General features: G+C 37.9%; 1 protein-coding gene across 1 annotated transcript in view; it reads right to left on the bottom strand.

Moving 5' to 3' along the window:
* Positions 1-20,490, bottom strand: part of Kiaa1328 (KIAA1328 ortholog) — a 189,554-nt gene that overhangs the window by 42,384 nt on the left and 126,680 nt on the right. Inside the window, exon 9 of the mRNA XM_048363542.1 lies at positions 1,883-2,064. Within this exon, the coding sequence (XP_048219499.1) occupies positions 1,883-2,064 (182 nt within the window). The remainder of the gene's footprint in view (positions 1-1,882; positions 2,065-20,490) is intronic.

The following is a 20,490-nucleotide window of genomic DNA, read 5'->3' as shown; positions in this document are numbered from 1 at the left end:
AAAATGAAAACTTTTAAAAAGACAAAAATGTTTTCTATAGAATTTTCATTGTAACATCACAATGTCCTTTCTAATAGTAATAATAAAAAAAGGCAGGGGTATGGGAATTGTAAAGTCCACCCCAGGCAGGGCTCCATGCAGATGCCCCCCACATGTTTAAGTTTGCGCCCAGTACCTGAGTTACCTAGGTAACTGGCACACCTGGAGGAATTTACCTCCTGCTGCTTTGAGGTCATATCCAGTCCACCTGGCCAGATCTCCCACCTTTTCCTATATAATCCAGCAGAACACAGTCCCTGCTCTCTTTCCTTTTCTCTCTTGCTCTCTTTCTATCTTTTTCTCTTCTTCCTTCCCTTGTCTCCCCTTCATCTTGTGCCAGCAGGCCAGCAGTTTGGTCTCCCACCAATAAACTTTTTTCTGCCTGAACCATGTAGTGGGTTTCCTTTCCTTTCTGGTGAACCTTACAGAATAAGGATAAAAACAAACAAAAAAGACTGAAACAAACCATGAGTGAGAGTGTTCCTGAAGACTTCACAACATTCTAACTGCTTTTGTTTTGTTACAATGATTGGTGTAGCAACGTTAGAAAACCACCATTAGGATTCATTGTGCACAACTAAAAGTGCTGAAATGTCAGCAGACTATACAGCAAAAAGTAATGGGTTCTGAACTCCTAGTAGTCAAAAATGATTTTGTTTCAAATTAGAAATTGATTTTTTTTTGACATATGCCCTTTCTGGGCTCCTAGCTTTGGTAGCTGGACCTAGGAGAGATTAACCTCCACCACAACCACAGGCTGGTCTGATGATATCTTTCTCAAAGTGCCTTTTCAATTGCTGCTTTCTAATGTTGCTGTGATCTTAACTAATAACATAGTTATTTGTCTCTTTGCTATTACACTGCATTTTTTTCATTTTGCAATTTTATTTTAGTGCTGACACACAACATGAATTTGTTGAGAGACTAGAAGAAGTCTATGTTAAGCCTTGCTGCATAGCTACCAGGCCAGTTCTCGTTGGCCTCTACTCTCCAAAGTGCAATGACTAAGAAAAGAAAGGGGTGAATCAAGGGCTTCCCATGTCAGAAAGACTATTTCTCTAGAAAGGAAAGAGAGTTCTACTTCATACAGTAAGTCTACACAGTTTCATTTTTGTTTCTGGTAGCAAAGAAACTATTAGGTCATCTTAAAGCTTATGTCAAAACATATAATTATTTGCTTCAAATTATAGAGTCTTATTTTTGAAGTTTGGACTGATTGTCACTTTCTAAACTACTTGGGAGAAAGTATTCATCAATTTCTAGATTAATCATAATTAAAACCAAAAGTCACAAAGCTGGCAGTTTGTAGGAAAGGCAGGGAGAAGTATAAGCAAGGTTTTCTCATAAAGTAGTGTTACACTCTCAAATAAGTTTAACAGTGGCTAGAGGTAAAAAGGCAGGCGAAATTTAAGCAAAAAAGAATGTGAAAAAAAGGGCTGGGAATGTGGCTTAGCGGTAGCATGCTTGCCTTGCATGCACGAAGCCCTGAGTTCAATTCCTCAGCATCACATAAACAGAAAGAGCTGGAAGTGGCACTGTGGCTCAAGTGGAAGAGTGCTAGCCTTGAGCAAAAAGAAGCCAGGGACATTGCTCAGGCCTTGAGTTCAAGCCCCAGGACCAGAAAAAAATAAAATAAATTTTTTTTTAAAAAGTTTAAAAAAAGGTAAATAAGGGAATTGGGATAAATAGCTGTGAACAGGTAAAAAAGATGAGTGTTAACAAGGTCTGAAGAGAAGGGGTTTCATACCTCTTCAGCCCTCGGCCTCTCTTCTGTACAGTCAAGCTCATTCCCTTCCAAAGTTACCCAAGAGTCATGCAGAAGAACAAACATGAAACAACTTACCTCTTTGGGGTTTGCACGTATCTGTTTTTGGACACACCCTCTGGGCATCTTCTTCTATACATGACTGAAACCCAACTGTCTTCTTCTCCCTTCTGTTCTCTTTACGGTGTGGGGAGTCTTGGTACTTTTTAAAGGATGCTGAGGTTGCAGGTGGCCATTCATCACATTTTGATGTTAATAAACTGAAAAAGCAAAAATAAATGAACTGTAGAGAGTACAAAAAGGGATATGGGACATACGAAGATATTTAGATTCAGCATGAGTTGAAGTACAATCAATCCATGGCATCAAGAACTTTCTTTTTCTTATATTTTTATTTAGGTAGAATTTGAATAATTTACTAAAGGTTTGTTTTGGGTCTTGCCATAATAACTTTGGAGAAGCAATGGTGTTTATTCCAGAAGCACATATTTGGAGTTGGAGAAATGAGACTCAAACTCATGAAATTGCTAATAAAGTCACAAAATATGATGACTTAGAATCAGAATATCTACAGGAATAAAAAATGTTTAAATGAGAACTGCATATCTAAAATGTTTTCTAAACATTAAAAATGAATGCCAGGGATTAAAGGCTCACCAATGTACCGCAAAGTGTGTTCATATTTTTCATTTTCAACTAGACTCTTCCTAAGATTTAGGTAAGATCAGACTCCATTCTAAACTAGAACAGTCCACTTTTCTAAACCCCAAACCTGTACCTTTAACGGAAAAGTTTATAACATCATTATCAGTGAAGTTCTTAGAATAACTGCTGGATGACATTGTGTTTTTGTAGGTGATGTGTCAACACAAAATAAAAATGTACTTCTCCTCTAACAATTCTACTTTTGTGTGTGTGCTGGTACCTAGAATCAAGCTCTGAGTCTTGTGCTGTTTCTTGGCTTTCCTGATCACATCTGGCATTCCACTACTTGAGTCATACTTCCAACCTGGCATTTTGCTGTTTAATTGGAAATAGGACTACAAATAATCTACAAAGATTACTCTGCCCAGGCTGGCTTCAAACTGAGTTGCTACAGATTTCAACCTCCTGAGTACTTACACTTATAGACCATTCCAAAAGTAATACTTACAAAATCATTTAGTGTAAACCAACTGTACAACTCATGGGAGGGAGAGGAAAAGGGGGAGGGGGAGGGCTGTGTGTGGGAATGAGGGAGGAAGTAACAGGTTGAACCAGAAATGTACTCACTGCCTTACATATGAAACTGAAACCCCTCCGTACCTCACTTTGACAATAAAGAAAAAAAAAAGAATTGAATCGAGGTTGGGCACTGGTGGCTCATACCTATAATCTTCTCAGGAGTCTGAGATCTGAGGATGGGGATTGGAACCTAGCCAGGCAGGAAGAAAGCCAAGCAGATTCTTATCTTGAGCTAAAATGCAAAAAAAGCTCAGTGTCCAGGCCATAAGTTCAAACTCCGGGACCAGCACACACACACACACACACACACACACACACACACACACACACACGTGTGCACACAAGTAAGAGAGAGACAGTGACAGAGAGACACAGAGAGAGACAGAGATAGAGGCAAACACAATTCAATAGAAGGATAAACTAAGGACACATATCTATTGCAGGAAACATTATTTAAGCATTAAAAAGAATGCTACACTGATGTAGGGAAAGTTCATGCTATGCTATTCAATTAGAAGAAAGCAATTTGTGACAACACAATATATAATGTAATCTAATTTTTGTAAAAACACAAGTATGGTGGACCCTTGTTATCCAGGAATACATGGTTCCCTACCACTGAGGAAAAACCACAAATACTCAAGACACATAGAATTCAGTACTGTGCTATAGATGTTAATTCATTTACATTTCACCTGATCACTTATATTTACATTACTTTGTTTTTTGAAGGGAAAACATGCTTACCATTTGTTTCTTCAGAGGCACATTCTCACAAATTTGTGCACAGGGAAGGACTCAGTAGATCACACAATGATTTAAACACAACTGATGATGATGCCACACTTAGTGAACTTCTTAGCATCAACTCAGCTCTACAATGTGTGTGTGGGGTGTGTGTGTGTGAAAGTGCATGCATAGCAATTTAAAATATTTTGTTTGTAAAATTACTTTAAATTTGATTTCTTAACTCAGGGCCCTTGTTAACAAGCACTCTAGCATTTGAGCCATGCCTCTAGACCTTCAAAGATATTTTTTCCAGGTAGTAATGGAGTTCTGAATTCATAGCCTTATACTTGCTAGGTAAGGAATTGACTGCTTAAATCATCCTTTTTGTGTTATTTTTTGTTCTTGTCCAGGCTATTCTAGACTGAGATCTCTTATCAATGCCTGTTTCTTAGCTGTATATGTACCACAATTTTGATTCATTCATCTGCTGTAGAACATCTGGACACTTTCCATAACTTGGCTATTGTGAACTGTGCTGCAAGAAACTGGGATGTATAGGTGCTTTTGTTGTAACCTGTCATGCAATGTTCTGATAAATGTTCAAAGAGTTATATCACTGGATGGCAGGATAGTTCTATGTTTATCTTTTATTTTTTTAATCTCCATACTGACTTCTACAATTTATATTCCCACCAACAGAGAAGAGTATTAGTGTATTAGCCTCCCTTCTTCCCCACATTGTCACCAGTGTTTGTTGCTGTTCATATTCTGGATGATGGCCTTTCTCACTGAAGTGAGAGAGAATTTCAATGTTGTTTTGACATGCATTTCCCTTATGGCCAAGGATGTTGAGTATTTCTTCATGCTATTTATTAGCCATATTAACTTCTTTTAGAGTTTGTTTTATTTCTTTGTATATATCTATATCTATATATATTAACTGGGTTGATTTTTTAGAGTTTTAGTTTTTTTGAGCTCCTCACATAGTCTAGTTATTAGATTTGCCAAATGTATAGCTGACAAAGATTTCCCATTTTGTAGGTTGTCTTTTTTAGCTTAGAAACTATATCCTTCATGGTACAGAAGCTTTTACTTGGAATTCTACTAATTCCTTTCCCTTCAGTACACACATTCTTGAGGATTTTATTATTGAGTTTTCTACCTCCTTATCTCTTTCTTGCCCCACCTTTCTATTTTCAACTGTGATTTGTAGATTCCTTTAGCTCACAGTACTGTGGAACTCTGCTGACCTGGTCAAGTATCCAATGGCAAGCTGCAAAGGGCTGTCTTGTTGTGCTTCCCAAATCAAGGCATGCTGTTTAAAACAACTCAATACCTTTATCTTGAAACTAGTTCCTCTATTTGTACCCATTCTCACTTAATGATATCACATCCTCCCAATCACTCATGAAAAAAACCTCAGCAGTCTCAACCTGTTTTCTTTATTCGTGTTCAATAAACTGCCAAATCAGTCATTCATTTATACATTCATCAGATTGTTACTGACGATGCATATTACAGTCCTCAGATGTGCTATGGGCCTGGATTTCAAGAGTACCTGGGTTTATGCTAGGTTCTGAGTAGACAAATATAAGAAAGACCTATCTTCTATTGTTACATTGGTTTTACTAGTGGAGGCACTGGTGTAAACATGACTTATTTATTATTTTCTAAATTATATTTTTATCAACCACATGGTTCCTGGAATAGTAATGATAGAAGAGGAAGCATGTAATGCAATAAAAATGGACATAGTGAAATTCACAAGAGAAGTTTGCAAGAAACATGTTAGCACTCCTATCTACTGTTTATCAGAGTTGACATAAAGATGGGCCTTTATTACAAATTCTGACTTCAGAAAGGATGCTAAATTTAGACAGCATAACTATAAACTTAAATAACCTGGAAGTTCTAAATAAGAGTGATGGAGCAAGGTGTCAGTGATTCACATTTGTAATCCTTTACAAGGTCCCTGACAAACATTCTAAACTTTAAAGAGAATCTATACATATATGATTAAGATGTTAACTGCTACTCTTATATTTTCATATTTACATCACCAAGAATATCTGGTAACCTTCAGATATATGAGAATATGTGACATCTCTCCATACTCTTCTGTTCTATGCATCAACTAGGATAAAACATGTTAATTGCTATAAAGTTTAACTTGTAGAAAAATAGTATATCTGTTTTTTTGTGTTTGTTTGTATGTATACATATGTGTGCATGTGTGTATGCATGTATGCTTTTCTGGGCCTCGAACTCAGGGCATGATCTCTCTCCCTAAGCTTTTTTGCTCAAGGCTAGTACTCTACACTTGAGCCACAGCTCCTCTTCTGGCTTTTTGGTGTTTAACTGGAGATCATGGACTTTCCTGCCTAGGCTGCCTTTGAACCTCAATTCTCAAATCTCAGCCTCCTGAGTAGCTAGGATTATGAGGTATGAGCCACTAGCACCCAGCTAGCAATGTCTGTTTAAAGAACCATAGGGCTGGGTGCTGGTGGCTCATGGGTGGAATCCTAGCTACTCAGGAGGCTGAGATCTGAGGATTGTGGTTCAAAGCCAGCCCAGGCAAGAAAGTCTGTGAGACTCTTATATCCAATTAGCCACCAGAAAACCAAAAGTGACACTGTGGCTCAAATGGTAGAGCACCTGCTCAGGGACAGCACATAGGCCCAGAATTCAAGCCCCACGACAGACGACGACGACAACAACAACAACAACAACAACAACAACAACAACAACAACAACAAAAGACCCATGGGAATGATTCCAAGGGATTCAAGGTTCATTGTGGTGTACCAGCCATAGAAAAAATTAAAAAGGAGACAAACATCTAGAATGAAGATCACTCAGGACCGAATCTGTGCAGCCTGTATTCTTTCTGTCCATTATACTTCCTTATAGCATTCCGTTAGTTTACCTATGTTCCTCAGGATGTATTTTTGGAAGAGATGATAGTGTCATATAACCCTTCCATCTTCTAATGTAAGATGCCAGCCTTTGAATAAGCCTGATTTCCTTCGTAGTAACTCTCATTTCTAAAGTATTGGCCCTCAAATGGTGAGCAAGTGGACCTAGCTCCGGTAATTTTTATAATGTATACAAAGGAGTGGAAAAAATATTCTTTGTGAAAAGGCTTGGGATAAACAGTTTATTTTCTATGAAAAAGTATTCCTTAAAAATCCTGGAGGAATAGTGCACTTGCCTAGTATGTATCATGTGTTTGATCCCCAGTACATCAAAAAATCCTGAGAGCTTATGAGGAGGAGGTAGGATACATCTCTGTACAAATATATGTTCCAAAACACATGAAGGACTACTGAGTTGAGCACGATTAAAAGAAGCAATTGCAGGACAATTACCTGGCTTCCATGTTCTATTTGACTCAAGCTAGACAGGAACTAATAAAGTGTAAGAAATATCTTCCTGAGTGAAAAAGTTTGTGTCACCCCATATGAAAAGAATAAAGGTTGACCACTACAGACAACATCAGATCCTTATCTTTTGCCTATAGATGATCTCAGACAAATATACATGAACAGGTTTTATTAACTTGCCTTGATTTGCCTTCCACCAATTTGCAACCCGTAGAGAATAAATACCTTTTTCCCTTGTCTTCTGATTTCTCTAAAATCTTATTATTATTTACTGAAGATCCTAATCCACTTCTAGGAATTACTTATTTCTTAGATGTATCGCATATATGTATGAAATACATGTATTAAGAAATCTATGTTTTGACAATAAAAATTAAAAAAAAGAAATCTATGTCTATTTGTCTTTTGTTAATCCATCCCTCCCTCCTTTTATCCAATTCTGAGCACAATTCTGATTAAATAACAATAATTTATATTATATGCTTGAAATTAGGTAGATAAGTCCCTCAACTTACTCTCTTAAAATATCAAATGTCAGGGAGAGGAAAAGATGGCGCCGACACAGTAGGGAGGCACCCCGACTCACTCCAACTGAATAGCAAGCTGGGAACTCCAACACCCAACACCCCATCAAGAACTCAGCAAAACCAGCAGCCAGAAGCAGTGGAGATATGCAGGAAAACACAAAGGAGTAAAAAAGAAGAGCTGAAAACCTACACGGAGCCAGAGAATCTCCGGGGCACCCTCCCCCCACCAGCTGACCCTGGCCCAAACAGGGCCAGGCTGGGAAAGGGGAACCGGGCGATTGGCAGACAGGCTGCCAGGAGCGCAGAATCCAGACAGCGGGACCCCACGGTCACTAGGGAGGGTGCAGACCAAGACATTCGACAGCGGCAACGAGAAGTTCGGGTCCACACCGGGTTCGGACGGACGGTGGCTGGGGAACCCAGCACGGCAGAAGGGGGGAGCCGGGAACGCCACCATGACACTTCGCCACCCCCTGAAGGACCAATGGCTGCGCAGGACACACACACAATCCAGGATCAGTGAGTCCCCCATTACCCCCTCACCCAATGGGAGACCAGCTATCAGAGACCCAAACCCTACAAAGAAGCTAAATCTCCCTCCCTCCCCCTCCCCACTCTGAGGGAACAAAGAACCCCCAAATCAGGCGGGAAGCTCCCATCAGGCGCTGGGAAGTCAGTTTAGCAGGGGAAGGGCGGAGCAGCCCCAAGGCCACACAGGATCCTGAACTGGCCTAATCGGCCCTGCCCCCTTCCCAACAGGGGCCAGGGGACGGCCGGCAGTGCAAGCCCCACCCGAGGCGCCTGGACCTCACAGACTCTTAACAATTAAAATCACAGGCGCTGGTGGGCAATACCAGCACAGCAGGGACACCTGGGCCTGATCACGCCCCCCCCCCCTCGCAGCGGAGGCAAGGTCTGAGGGCGCTAACCCGCACCCGGACAGTCGATCCCACTGGGACCCACACATACCACCCCCCACAACGGACACGAGGGAGGGCGCAAACACAACCCAACAACCTGGGGCTCGCTCTGGGAGGTGTACCCAGCTAAAGTGGATGGGGCCACAGAGCCAGTGCCTGTTGTAGTGGGCACACAGCGCACAGGTGGGCAGGGCCCCCGGCGACAGCACCCGCTCTGGTAGGCGTACCATGCACAGGTGGGCGGGGCCACAGCGGCATCACCTGCTCTGGTAGACGCGCCTACACAGGAGGGAGGGCAGAGCTATAAACCAAACCTGAGAGGCCATCCATAGATCTCCAGATGCGCAAATCACAAAGAAACATAACACAGTTCATCAAAGAGCAAGCCAACTCGCCAGCTCCAAAAAGCAGCACGACTGAAGAGGAGATGGAGAATAAAAAAGCAAATGAGGCTATGTTAACAGGAATGATGGAAAGTGTCAGAAATGAAATCAGAAAACAATTCCAGGAGTTTAGAGCGGAAATCTTGAAGGACACCCAGGAAGCCAAGAAAGAAATGGAAGCAAAAATGGATACAATGCAAGCCTCCTTTAAAGAAGACCTTAACATTCTGAGACTTGAAATGAATGAAAAAATAGATTTAAAATACAACTCATTAAAGGAAGATATTTCCACGATCAGAGCTGATCTGACAACCATAAATAGCTCTCTGACATCCATAAACTCCGGAATTGAAACCACAACACAAAGAGTTGACCATATGGAATCCTGACTCTCTCGCCTGGACGATGAAGCAGCCGACAACAACCAGAAAATGACCACACTCCAAGAAACGGTGAAGCTTCAGGGCAGACTAATCCAGGAACTAATGGACAAAGACAAGAGATATAATTTGCTCATAATTGGAATAGAAGAAGGAGCCAAATACCAGAGCAGATGGCTTAAACATGTTCTCAATAAAGTTATTGCAGAAAACGTCCCCAATCTCACAAGGGACCCCATCCAGGTAACCGAAGCCTATAGGACACCTGGCAGGCCAGACCCCAGAAAAGCCACCCAAGGCACATAATATTCAAGACTTCAGATCTCAAGATTAAAGAGCAAATTCTGAATTCAGCCAAAGCGAAGAAATAAATTTTCTACAATGGGAAGAGGATTCGAATAACAGCTGACCTATCCACACAAACTTACCAAGCACAAAGTGAGTGGAAGAACACCATCCAAGTACTTCAGGCTAACAATATGCAACCTCGGATCAAATACCCAGCGAAATTGGAGTTCACATTAGAAGGGAAAACCAGATCTTTCCACACCAAAGAGGAGCTAAAGGAGTGTGTGAATTAAAAACCAGCCCTACAGCGAATTCTAAGAGGGGAGCCCCACCTAGCAGAGATCGTACAAGACACACAGACAGAAACAGAAAGAAACTACAATAGCCAAAGTCCAACAGAAAGAACAGCTCACTAAAGACAAGAAAAAAAAAAGAGGAAAAAACAGCCCAACAAGAAAATGGAAGGAGAAAAAAAACCCTTATCCTTGATCTCTTTAAATATAAACGGTTTAAACTCTCCAATAAAGAGGAGCAGACTAGCAGGATGGATCCGCAAACAAAAAGTTGACATCTGCTGCCTACAAGAAACCCACCTTACAGCAAGCGACAAAAACAGGCTCTGAATGAAAGGATGGAGCAAGATCTACCAAGCAAATACACCTACTAAAACGGCAGGGGTAGCCATCCTGATCTCAGACAAGCTGGACTTTTCATTAAAATCAACTCAAAAAGACAAAGAAGGACACTACATATTAATATAAGGAAAAATCCAGAATCAAGACATCACGGTGATAAATGTATACTCACTGAACAAAAGAGGCCCTACATATGTCAAGCAAATTCTCACAGAATTACAGAACAAGATAGACACAAACACAATCATAGTGGGTGACCTTAATACCCCACTCTCTCCAAGAGACAGATCCAACACCCAGCAGATTAGCAAGGGAGCTGAGGACCTAAGTAACACCATATCCCAAATGGATCTGACAGACCTATACTGAATCTTCCACCCTACAGAGACCCAATACACCTTCTTTTCAGCAGCCCATGGATCATATTCCAAAATAGTCCATGTCATAGCCCACACAAAGAACCTCAGCAAATACAAAAGTATTGACGTCATCCCATGTATTATATCTGATCACAGTGGATTAAAGGTAACCCTCAACAACAAAGGATACCACAGAGGCTATACACACTCTTGGAGGCTAAACCTCACACTGCTATCCAACACTTGGGCCACAGACCAAATTAAAGATGAAATCAACAAATTCATAAGCCACAATGACAATGAAAACACATCACAAAGAAACCTATGGGACACAGCCAAGGCAGTACTGAGGGGCAAGATCATTGCCCTCAGCACTCACATTAAAAGAATGGAAGCAGAGCAGGTGAATAACCTTACGATGAAACTAAAACAACTGGAGAAACAAGAAATGACAGAATCTAAAATGACTAGGAGGGGAGAGATCACAAAGATTAAAGAAGAGATAAATCTGATTGAAAATAGAAAGACCATTCAACAAATAAATAAGACTAAAAGCTGGTTCTTTGAGAAAATAAACAAAATTGACAGACCCCTCGCAAGACTTACAAAAAAAAGAAGAGACTCACATACGTAAAATCAAGGACTCCACCGGAAAAATTACAAGTAGACACGATATTCAAACAATCATAAGGAGCTATTTCCAAAACCTCTACTCAGCAAAAAACAATAATTTTACAGAAATGGATCAATTCTTAGAGAAGTACAAACTGCCCAAACTGAACCAAGAAGAAATAAATCAACTAAATAAACCAATAACTTACAGTGAGATACAGTAGGTAATCAAGAACCTCCCAACAAAGAAAAGCCCAGGCCCAGATGGATTCACCAACGAATTCTACAAAACCTTTAGTGAGGAGCTAATACCAATACTCCTCAAAATCTTCCGCGAAATAGAAACAGAGGTTGAAATTCCAAACTCATTCTACGAAGCTAATATCATACTCATTCCCAAACCAGGCAAAGACCCAACCAAAAAAAGAGAACTACAGACCAATAGCACTAATGAACACAGACGCAAAGCTCCTCAATAAAATATTAGCTAACAGGATCCAGAAACTGATCAAGAAAATCATACATCATGACCAAGTAGGCTTCATCCCACAGTCACAAGGATGGTTCAACATCCGTAAATCAATCAATGTAATTCACCACATAAACAGATCTAAAATTAAGAATTACATTGTTATCTCAGTCGATGCCCAAAAAGCCTTTGACAAAATACAACATCCATACCTATTAAAAGCTTTGGAGAGAACAGGAATAGATGGAACCATATACAACAGACCAACTGCTAATATCATATTAAATGGAGAGAAACTTAAATCATTCCCCCTAAACTCAGGAACAAGACAAGGATGCCCACTCTCCCCACTTCTTTTCAACATAGTGCTGGAATCCCTAGCCATAGCAATAAGGCAAGAGGAGGACATCAAAGGGATCCACATCGGCAAGGAAGAAATCAAGTTATTCCTATTCGCAGATGACATGATCTTATATCTGAAGGACCCAAAAAACTCAGTACCCAAACTCCTACACCTAATAAACCAATTTGGCAAAGTAGCAGGATACAAAATCAATCCACAAAAGTCAGCAGCTTTTCTGTACACCAGCAATATACAAACAGAAAAGGAAATTATAGAAACAATTCCATTTACAGTAGCCAAAAAAAGAATAAAGTACCTAGGGATCAACTTAACCAAGGACGTGAGGGACCCATTTAATGAAAACTATAAAAATCTAATAAGGGAAATCAAAGAAGACACAAGGAGACGGAAAGACCTCCCATGCTCATGGGTAGGCAGAATCAATATAGTGAAAATGGCCATATTGCCCAAATTGTTATACAAATTCAATGCAATCCCTATCAAAATCCCAGCCACATTCTTCACTGAAATAGAGAAACCAATCCATAAATTCATATGGAACAGCAAAAAACCTAGAATAGCCAAAGCAATTCTAGGCCAAAAAAAAAGCAGTGCAGGACGTATCACAATACCAGACTTCAAGCTCTACTACAAGGCCATCATAACAAAAACAGCCTGGTATTGGTATAAAAACAGATCGGAAGACCAATGGATTAGAATTGAAGATCCAGAAATAAAACCGCACTCTTACAGCCAGCTGATATTCGACAAAGGAGCTAAAGACATACAATGGAATAAACATAGCCTCTTCAACTACTGGTGCTGGGAGAACTGGGCAGCCATATGCAGAAAACTCAAAGTAGACTCAAGCCTATCACCATGCACCAAGATCAACTCAAAATGGATCAAGGACCTCAACATCAGACCTGAATCATTGAAACTACTGAAGGACAGAGTAGGAAAGACGCTAGAACTTATAGGCACAGGAAGGAACTTCCTGAATAGAGTCCCAGGGGCACAACAAATAGGGGAGAGACTTGACAAATGGGACTACTACAAATTAAAAAGTTTCTGCACAGCTAAGGACATAGCCAACAAAATAGAAAGACAGCCAACGATATGGGAAAGGATATTTACCAGCACAGCAACAGACAAAGGCCTGATATCTGTCATCTACAGAGAACTCAAAAAACTAACCCCTTCCAAGCCCAATAAACCAATTAGGAAATGGGCAAAGGAGCTAAAGAGAGACTTCACAAGAGAAGATATAAAAATGGCAAAGAAACACATGAGGAAATGCTCAACATCCCTGATAATAAAGGAAATGCAAATAAAAACAACCCTGAGATACCACCTTACTCCAGTTATAATGGCCTATACTCTGAACTCAGGCAACAAATGCTGGAGGGGGTGCGGAGAAAGAGGAACCCTTCTCCATTGTTGGTGGGAGTGCAAATTAGTACAACCACTTTGGAGAACAGTATGGAGGTTTCTCAAAAAGCTCAATATAGACCTACCCTATGACCCAGCCATACCACTCCTAGGCATCTATCCTAAACAGCAAACCCCAAGATAACAAAAAGACATTTGTACTTCCATGTTTATCACGGCACAATTCACAATAGCCAAAATATGGAAACAACCCAGATGCCCCTCCACAGACGAATGGATCCAAAAAATATGGTACTTATACACAATGGAATACTATGTAGCGATTAGGAATGGTGAAATATTGTTATTCGCAGGGAAATGGTCAGAACTCGAACAAATAATGTTGAGCGAGACAAGCCTAGAACACAGAAAACAAAGGGGCATGATCTCCCTGATATATGACTGTTAACAGAGGGAGATGGAGAGACAGTAGAGACCAAGTCTGTGAAACCAAAAACTGCTTGTCAAATAGTATTCCCCACAGGATTGGGGCAGCAACCCAACATTATGTAACTAAAACCAAACAATTACTCAACATATAAAGGTCAAAAACTGACCTCTCGGGGGAATACAATCGCTCAAAAGCTATGTATGTACGTTCATATAAGACTACTGTCAACATATGGTCTAATATCGACATTACATTTAAAGCCCTAGACGAACTTTCTTGGGCGTGGCCACGTGGCTACTGTATATGTTCTTGATACATTGTATATTGTATATATGTCTACCTGACCTAGAGAAGGGATAGAAAAACAGGGCGTAAGATATCACAAGAAATGTACACACTGCCCTACTATGTAACTGTATCCTTTTTGCACAACACCTTGTCAAAAAATCTGTGTTCAATTAATAAATAAATTAAATTTAAAAAATATCAAATGTCATCTTTGCTATTTTAGGCACTTTACATTACCATGTAAATTTCAGAGTAAAAACAGTACACTGTTATAAGTAAATAGCTTGGTGTGTATATACAAAAGTATTAACTGAAATATGGTAGACTCTAGGGAGAACTCAAATAATGTAATTTCTTAGAAAGCCAAAAATCAAAGCTCAGCAAAATACCAGGAAGCTGGTATCTGAAAGGGGTCCAGAAGAGAGGGATAGGTGAATGAAGAGAAGAGAGGAAGAAAGCAGTCAAGAATTCAATGTATATCCTACAAAATTGGGAAGAGTGAGGGAAAGGATAGGGGTGGGATGGATGAGAATGTTGGAAGGAGTGACATTAAACAAGATATATTGTATTCATAAACTGCTTAGTTAAATGGCAACTCCTTTGTATAACTAATTAAATAATAAAAAGAAAAAATAAAAACCACATGCTGATACTTTGAAGTTGCACTGATTCTAATCTTTAGTTTGGAAAAAAGGTATTTACAATAATACTGACTGTTCAAATCCATTTATTTTAAGTTTTCTTAGTAAAATTTTTTGTGCCAGTTCTGGGACTTGAACTTAAGGCCTTGTACTCTTGCTTGGTCTTTTTCATTCACAACTGGCCCTCTACCCCTTGAGCCATGCCACTAATTGTTGTTTTTTGTTGGTTAATTGGAGATTCTCTTGAATCTTACCTAGCTTCGAACCTTGAATCTCAGATCTCAGTACCCTGAAGAGCTAGGCTTATAAGTGTATGCCACTGGTACAGATTGTTTGGTTTTTTGAGTCCTGTGTAGCTCAAGCTGCCTCAGGTTCCTCAGTGCTGGGTTCTAGACATATATTTTATGGTTTTGGTGCTACTGTAAATTTCTTCTCATGTTTTGTACGCTAACTACTATTGTTTTATATAGATATTCAATTTATTTTTCACAGGAGCTTATGTTCTGTGACTATTAAAGAATGCTAAATTATATTTCTAAATATTCTGCAGGTGGGATTTTTTTCTATGCAATCATGTTACCTTGGTAACATACCTACTCTTTACTAACTAGAACTTCCTATATAACTTACCTTGGTGCTCAAAGTATTTGTCATTAAAGAGTTGTAAATTTGTCAATACCCTTGAACAAATTTCTGGTTTGCTGAGAGATCCTTTTTTCTCTTATAATGAATGAGCAATGGAAGTCAATAAAATTTTTGTATCTGCTTGAATTAACATTAAAAATCTTTTTATGATGTTAACATAGCAAATTATATTGACTGACTTTCGAATGTTGAGCTCACTTTGCATCTCTAGGGCAAAGTCTATGTAGTCAGTTCTATTATATGTTTCTGGACTTAATTTCTTACATTATGTTCATAAGGAAGACTGATCTGCCACTTTCTTTTTTCTAATGCCTTTACACAATTTAGATACCAACAAAAGGAGATGGGAAATGTTCCCTTTCCTTCTAGTTTAAATGATTCTCAGTTGGATAGGAAGGGTGAATTTTGTTATTCAGGGGTTTTTTGGCAACTTCTTGAAACCTCTCCATCCTACATTCGGAGTTACTATTGACATCTAATGGATAGAAGCCAGGAAGTCTGCTAAACATCCTACAATGTGCAGGACAGATGACTCTAAAAATAAAAAGTTGTCTAAGTCTATAGTGCTAATTCTGATGAAACTCACATGTAGTATCTCATCAAATCTGTGACCCATCAGTATTATTTCTTTCTTTTAATATTGGGTAAGAGTCACAAAAGTATGTGATGAGTCTACAGTTTTATTTATAGAAAGATTAATTAGAAAGTATAAATACTTTAGTCAATACAGAGCTATTCAGATTTGTACTTTTTGTGCTGATGTTATATACTGTTAAGTAAGTTAACAGTATATTACATTTATTATCATTAAATTATGAAATGTGCTTGTAAAAGTTTACTTATGACATTTCCTAATCATTTAAAGATATCATTAAAGTCTATATGAATACCTTTTTTACTCTTGATAATCCATTGTTCTCGATTTAGTAGGTTGTCATGTTGGAAAGGCTTATTTTGTGTGTATTTTCTAAAACCACACTTTAGCTTTGCTGTTCTTCTACCTCATCTTATTTCTCACTGTAAGATTTACTGAAAAGTGGGGGTTATGGTGTGAAAGCAGAACAGAAATACCACACACTGGGCAATGCTGAAGCAAAGTTAATCTTTGGTACAGAAGTAGAGATATCATTAATATCTTGGACTTCAGTTGAGAACTCAATAAGTTCATATCCTAGAGAAAGGCTTTCTGTAAACTTTCTTTAAAAAATACTAAAATTAAGCTATAAACAAATACACAAAGAAGATTGTGTGGCACCTTAAAGCTGCTTAGGAAATACTCCCCCACCATTGTTCTACATACAACACAAATCCAAACCTGTTTAAATTCAAAGTAACTTGCTGGCAATTCAATTGCTGATAGTAACAAACATCAGCACTCTTGAAAATGATAATGAAATTCATACTTTTATAGGTTTAGAGGTATTGTCCATAATATCTAGGCTACAACACAAATTATAGACATGAAAACAAGTAAAATATGACCCATAAGTCCAGGAAAATAATCGGTCAACTAAAATTAACAAAAATTAACCAAAAAATGGCCCAGTTGTTCATTAGCATAGAAGGACTCTATTTAAATCAGCTATTATAACTACAAAGCCAAGTGCCAAAGACCTGTAATCTTTGCTATTCAAGGAGGCTGAAATCTGGAAGACTTCAAATCAAAGCCAGCCAGGGCAGATAAGTTTACTAGATTCCATTTCCTATTAAGCATCAAGAAGTTCAAGTAGGTAGAACAGCAGCCTAGTGAACTTAAGGTTCTGAGTTTAAGCCCTACTATTTCCTAAAAAGAAAAGAAATAAAGGAGGAAAAACCTTATGATTATATCAATAAATGCAAGAAGTATTTGGTAACATTTTGATAAAAATGAATTTCAATATGATAAAGGGCATGCTATGGTTTGGATGTAGTTTACATGTTTGGATGTTTGTTTACAAGACTTACATGTTGGAAGCTTTGTCTCCACGATACAGTGGTCCTGGGACAGGTGGTTTGAACTTTCAAGAAGTGAGACTTAGTGAGAGGTCTTTATATGTATTAGGAGTGTGTCCTTATAAGGGTTCAGTGGATATTAGCCACTTTGGTTCACTAATTTCTGAAGTGATTTCTTCTAATTGAATGCACACTTATATGCTTTGGAACCCTTGCTAGAGTTGCCACTATGTTCTGGACTTTCAGCCATCAAAACTAAGCTAAAGAGACTTTTTCATTTGTAAAGTTAGCATGCTTTGAGCATTTTGTTATGTTAATGAAAAACGGAAGCAACATAGGGCATCTTCCAAAAAAACCTGCTTTAACATCATGCTCATTAGTGAATTATTGAGTACAGTTTCCTTAAGATTGAGAACAATGCAAGCATTTTTTCTCTAAGCACTGCTAGTTTACACTGTATTGCAAGACCAAGATACTGCAATAAGGCAAGAAAACAGAATAAAGGATAAATGCTTAGAAAAGTCATAAAGTAATTATGAACTTGAATATCAGAAGAAATTATCAAGATAAAAAATAGAATATATGCATTTAGCAAAGTATACACACGCAACTATGCAAAAACCAAGGTCCTTTTTATATATACCATTGATTTCAATGAACATGTGTAAGTTATATAGAAAACTATACATTACTGAGTTCAAAAAGCTCTAAATAAAAGTAAACATAAATTTTTCTTTGTCAGTATTTTTAGGATGTCTATTACCCCCAACTTGATTAAATAATATAAATTAACAAAATAGAAGTTATCAAGCTAAATCTAAAATGTGAGGAGACTAGCATAGCCAACAGATTCTTTTTGAGCCAGAGCTGTTGGGTTCCATCACCTCATACACACACACACACACACACACACACACACACACACACACACACACACACACTCCCCAATTCATTTTGATTTAGTTTGTTTTTAATTAGGTTTTTATGATTTTTCCCATGTTGGCATTGAACTACTATTGCCCTACCCGTATTTCCTGAATAACTGGGATTGCAAGCATACAGCACCCTGCCTGGCCTGCCAAAATGATTTCTAACAAGATAATCAAATTTGGAATCCTTATTTTATCACATTTCAAGATGTACTAAATATTCAAAGAATCTCTGTTGATGCTTTATAGCCATTTTAGAAATAAGCAGATCAATGGAACAGAAATCTATACATTTTCATACACATTCAATTGATTTTAGATAATGCATCAGGAAATTTATTGAAGAAAAATGTTGTTTAGTCAATAAGTGATCCTGGAAAAACTTGATATTTCTATTAAAAAAGAATAAATATAGGATCCTATCTCATGGCACACAAAAGCTTATTCAAAATAAAATACAGACTTAAAAATAAAAGTTAAAGCTATACAATTACTATATAAAACACAGGAGAGTATCTTCTAAATCTTCACCAATATTAAAAACTCATGCTCTTCAAGAAAAGATAATTCATACACTAGAAAAAATATACATAAGTACTCCTGGATATTTACTTAAAAGAAAAAGAAACACCCAAATCAACTGAAGATTTGTACAAAACTGCTTAGCTGCTCCCTTTCCCATGTACAAACAACCCAACCGTCCACCAACAGATAAAGTGATATACAAGTTACGATATACTTAAGAAATAAAAAAGCAATGAACTGTTAAGACTCGCCACTATATAGATATATTTCCATAATATAATGGTGAGCAAAATAACTAAATATATATTTATATGTAAAAATAGAACATGCAAAAAGCATGAAGTGCTAGAAATCAGACTATTGGTTATTTAGGGTGGGAACTTATAGAAGACATTTGTGCTATATACCATAAAGTCAAAGTCTTGTCAGTGGTAATCTTTTCATACAGTCCAAGAAAATGTGTACAATATTCACTAAGGAGTTACAAATAAAATTCACTGGTAAGGGAGCATTATTAGGAACAGTGTTCTATTAATTCTTACTTAGCATCTGTTGGAGCTGTCAAAATTGTTGGCAAAATGATCAAAATCAAGATGGCAGGAGACTAAAGCCAAAGAATTTAAGACAGCTAAACTGTATAAGCCACTCTTGTTACTAAGAGTTGACTCAACCAGACTTCCCTAAATTAATAATAATATATTACATGGGAAGCAGAATGTCCATAATTTAGGTGGGGAAAGGAAAAACATTTTAGTTCTTTATGTTAAATGAAATTCTAATAATCTAAAGCACCTTGAACTTTTCTTTCTATTTTGCCTAAATCTCATATCAGGATAGTTTGTCTGGGCTTGAATGGCAAATTTTAAATGTCATTCAGGACCAATTGAAAACCACTTGTATTTGCATTCCTTAAAAAGTAGAAAAACATTAACCTTTTGTTTTATTGAATTAAAATGCCACGGAAATGCTGATGTAGTCTTGTGAGACTGAAATACTTTTACAAAGAAGAATAGCTGTCATTTATTAACACAAAGAACAATTACTTGATAGGATGCCTTCTGACAAAAAGCAGATTGGTATTCTCATCATAGAAAAGGCATTATAAAAAAATCCTGCTTAGACCTCTGAGACTTGAATAATTTAAAGCTGCATTTGGTGCAATTTGAATTTTTCTTTAGGGAAGCAAAGTTAAATACCTTTAATTTGTTCTAATTATTTCAAATTTGCAAGTTAATTATGGATGATCATTAAATAACAAAAAGGACTACCGTCTCCATAGAGTTTTACCTCCTACCCTCTGCATTACTTAAGCTAGACTTTAGTATGCATGAATTAACTTTCTAAATAATCACACGGTTTGACTAAATGGCTCAGTAAAATGAGCTCTGATCCTCAGAATAAGCATTAATGGACATTAGAAATGCCACTGGGACTCATGTTACTTACATTATAAGTATTTTTAATGGGGCCTTATTTACTAATCTTTATGTACTGCTCAAGTTAGAATACCATATAGATACATTATTCTGCTTTAGTAGAGGAAAAGCCGAGTCTTTGAAACAATAAAAATAAATGTCCATTTAACACCAACTAAATTCACGTTAGAATTTATGCAGGGATGCAGTGATAGAACTTAACTTGGTTTAGCTTTT

Source organism: Perognathus longimembris, chromosome 15 (genome assembly GCF_023159225.1).
Source record: "Perognathus longimembris pacificus isolate PPM17 chromosome 15, ASM2315922v1, whole genome shotgun sequence".
Classification (NCBI taxonomy): Eukaryota; Metazoa; Chordata; class Mammalia; order Rodentia; family Heteromyidae; genus Perognathus; species Perognathus longimembris.
The sequence above is the reverse complement of the archived record's forward strand: the minus strand, read 5'-3'. Positions and strand labels throughout refer to the sequence as shown.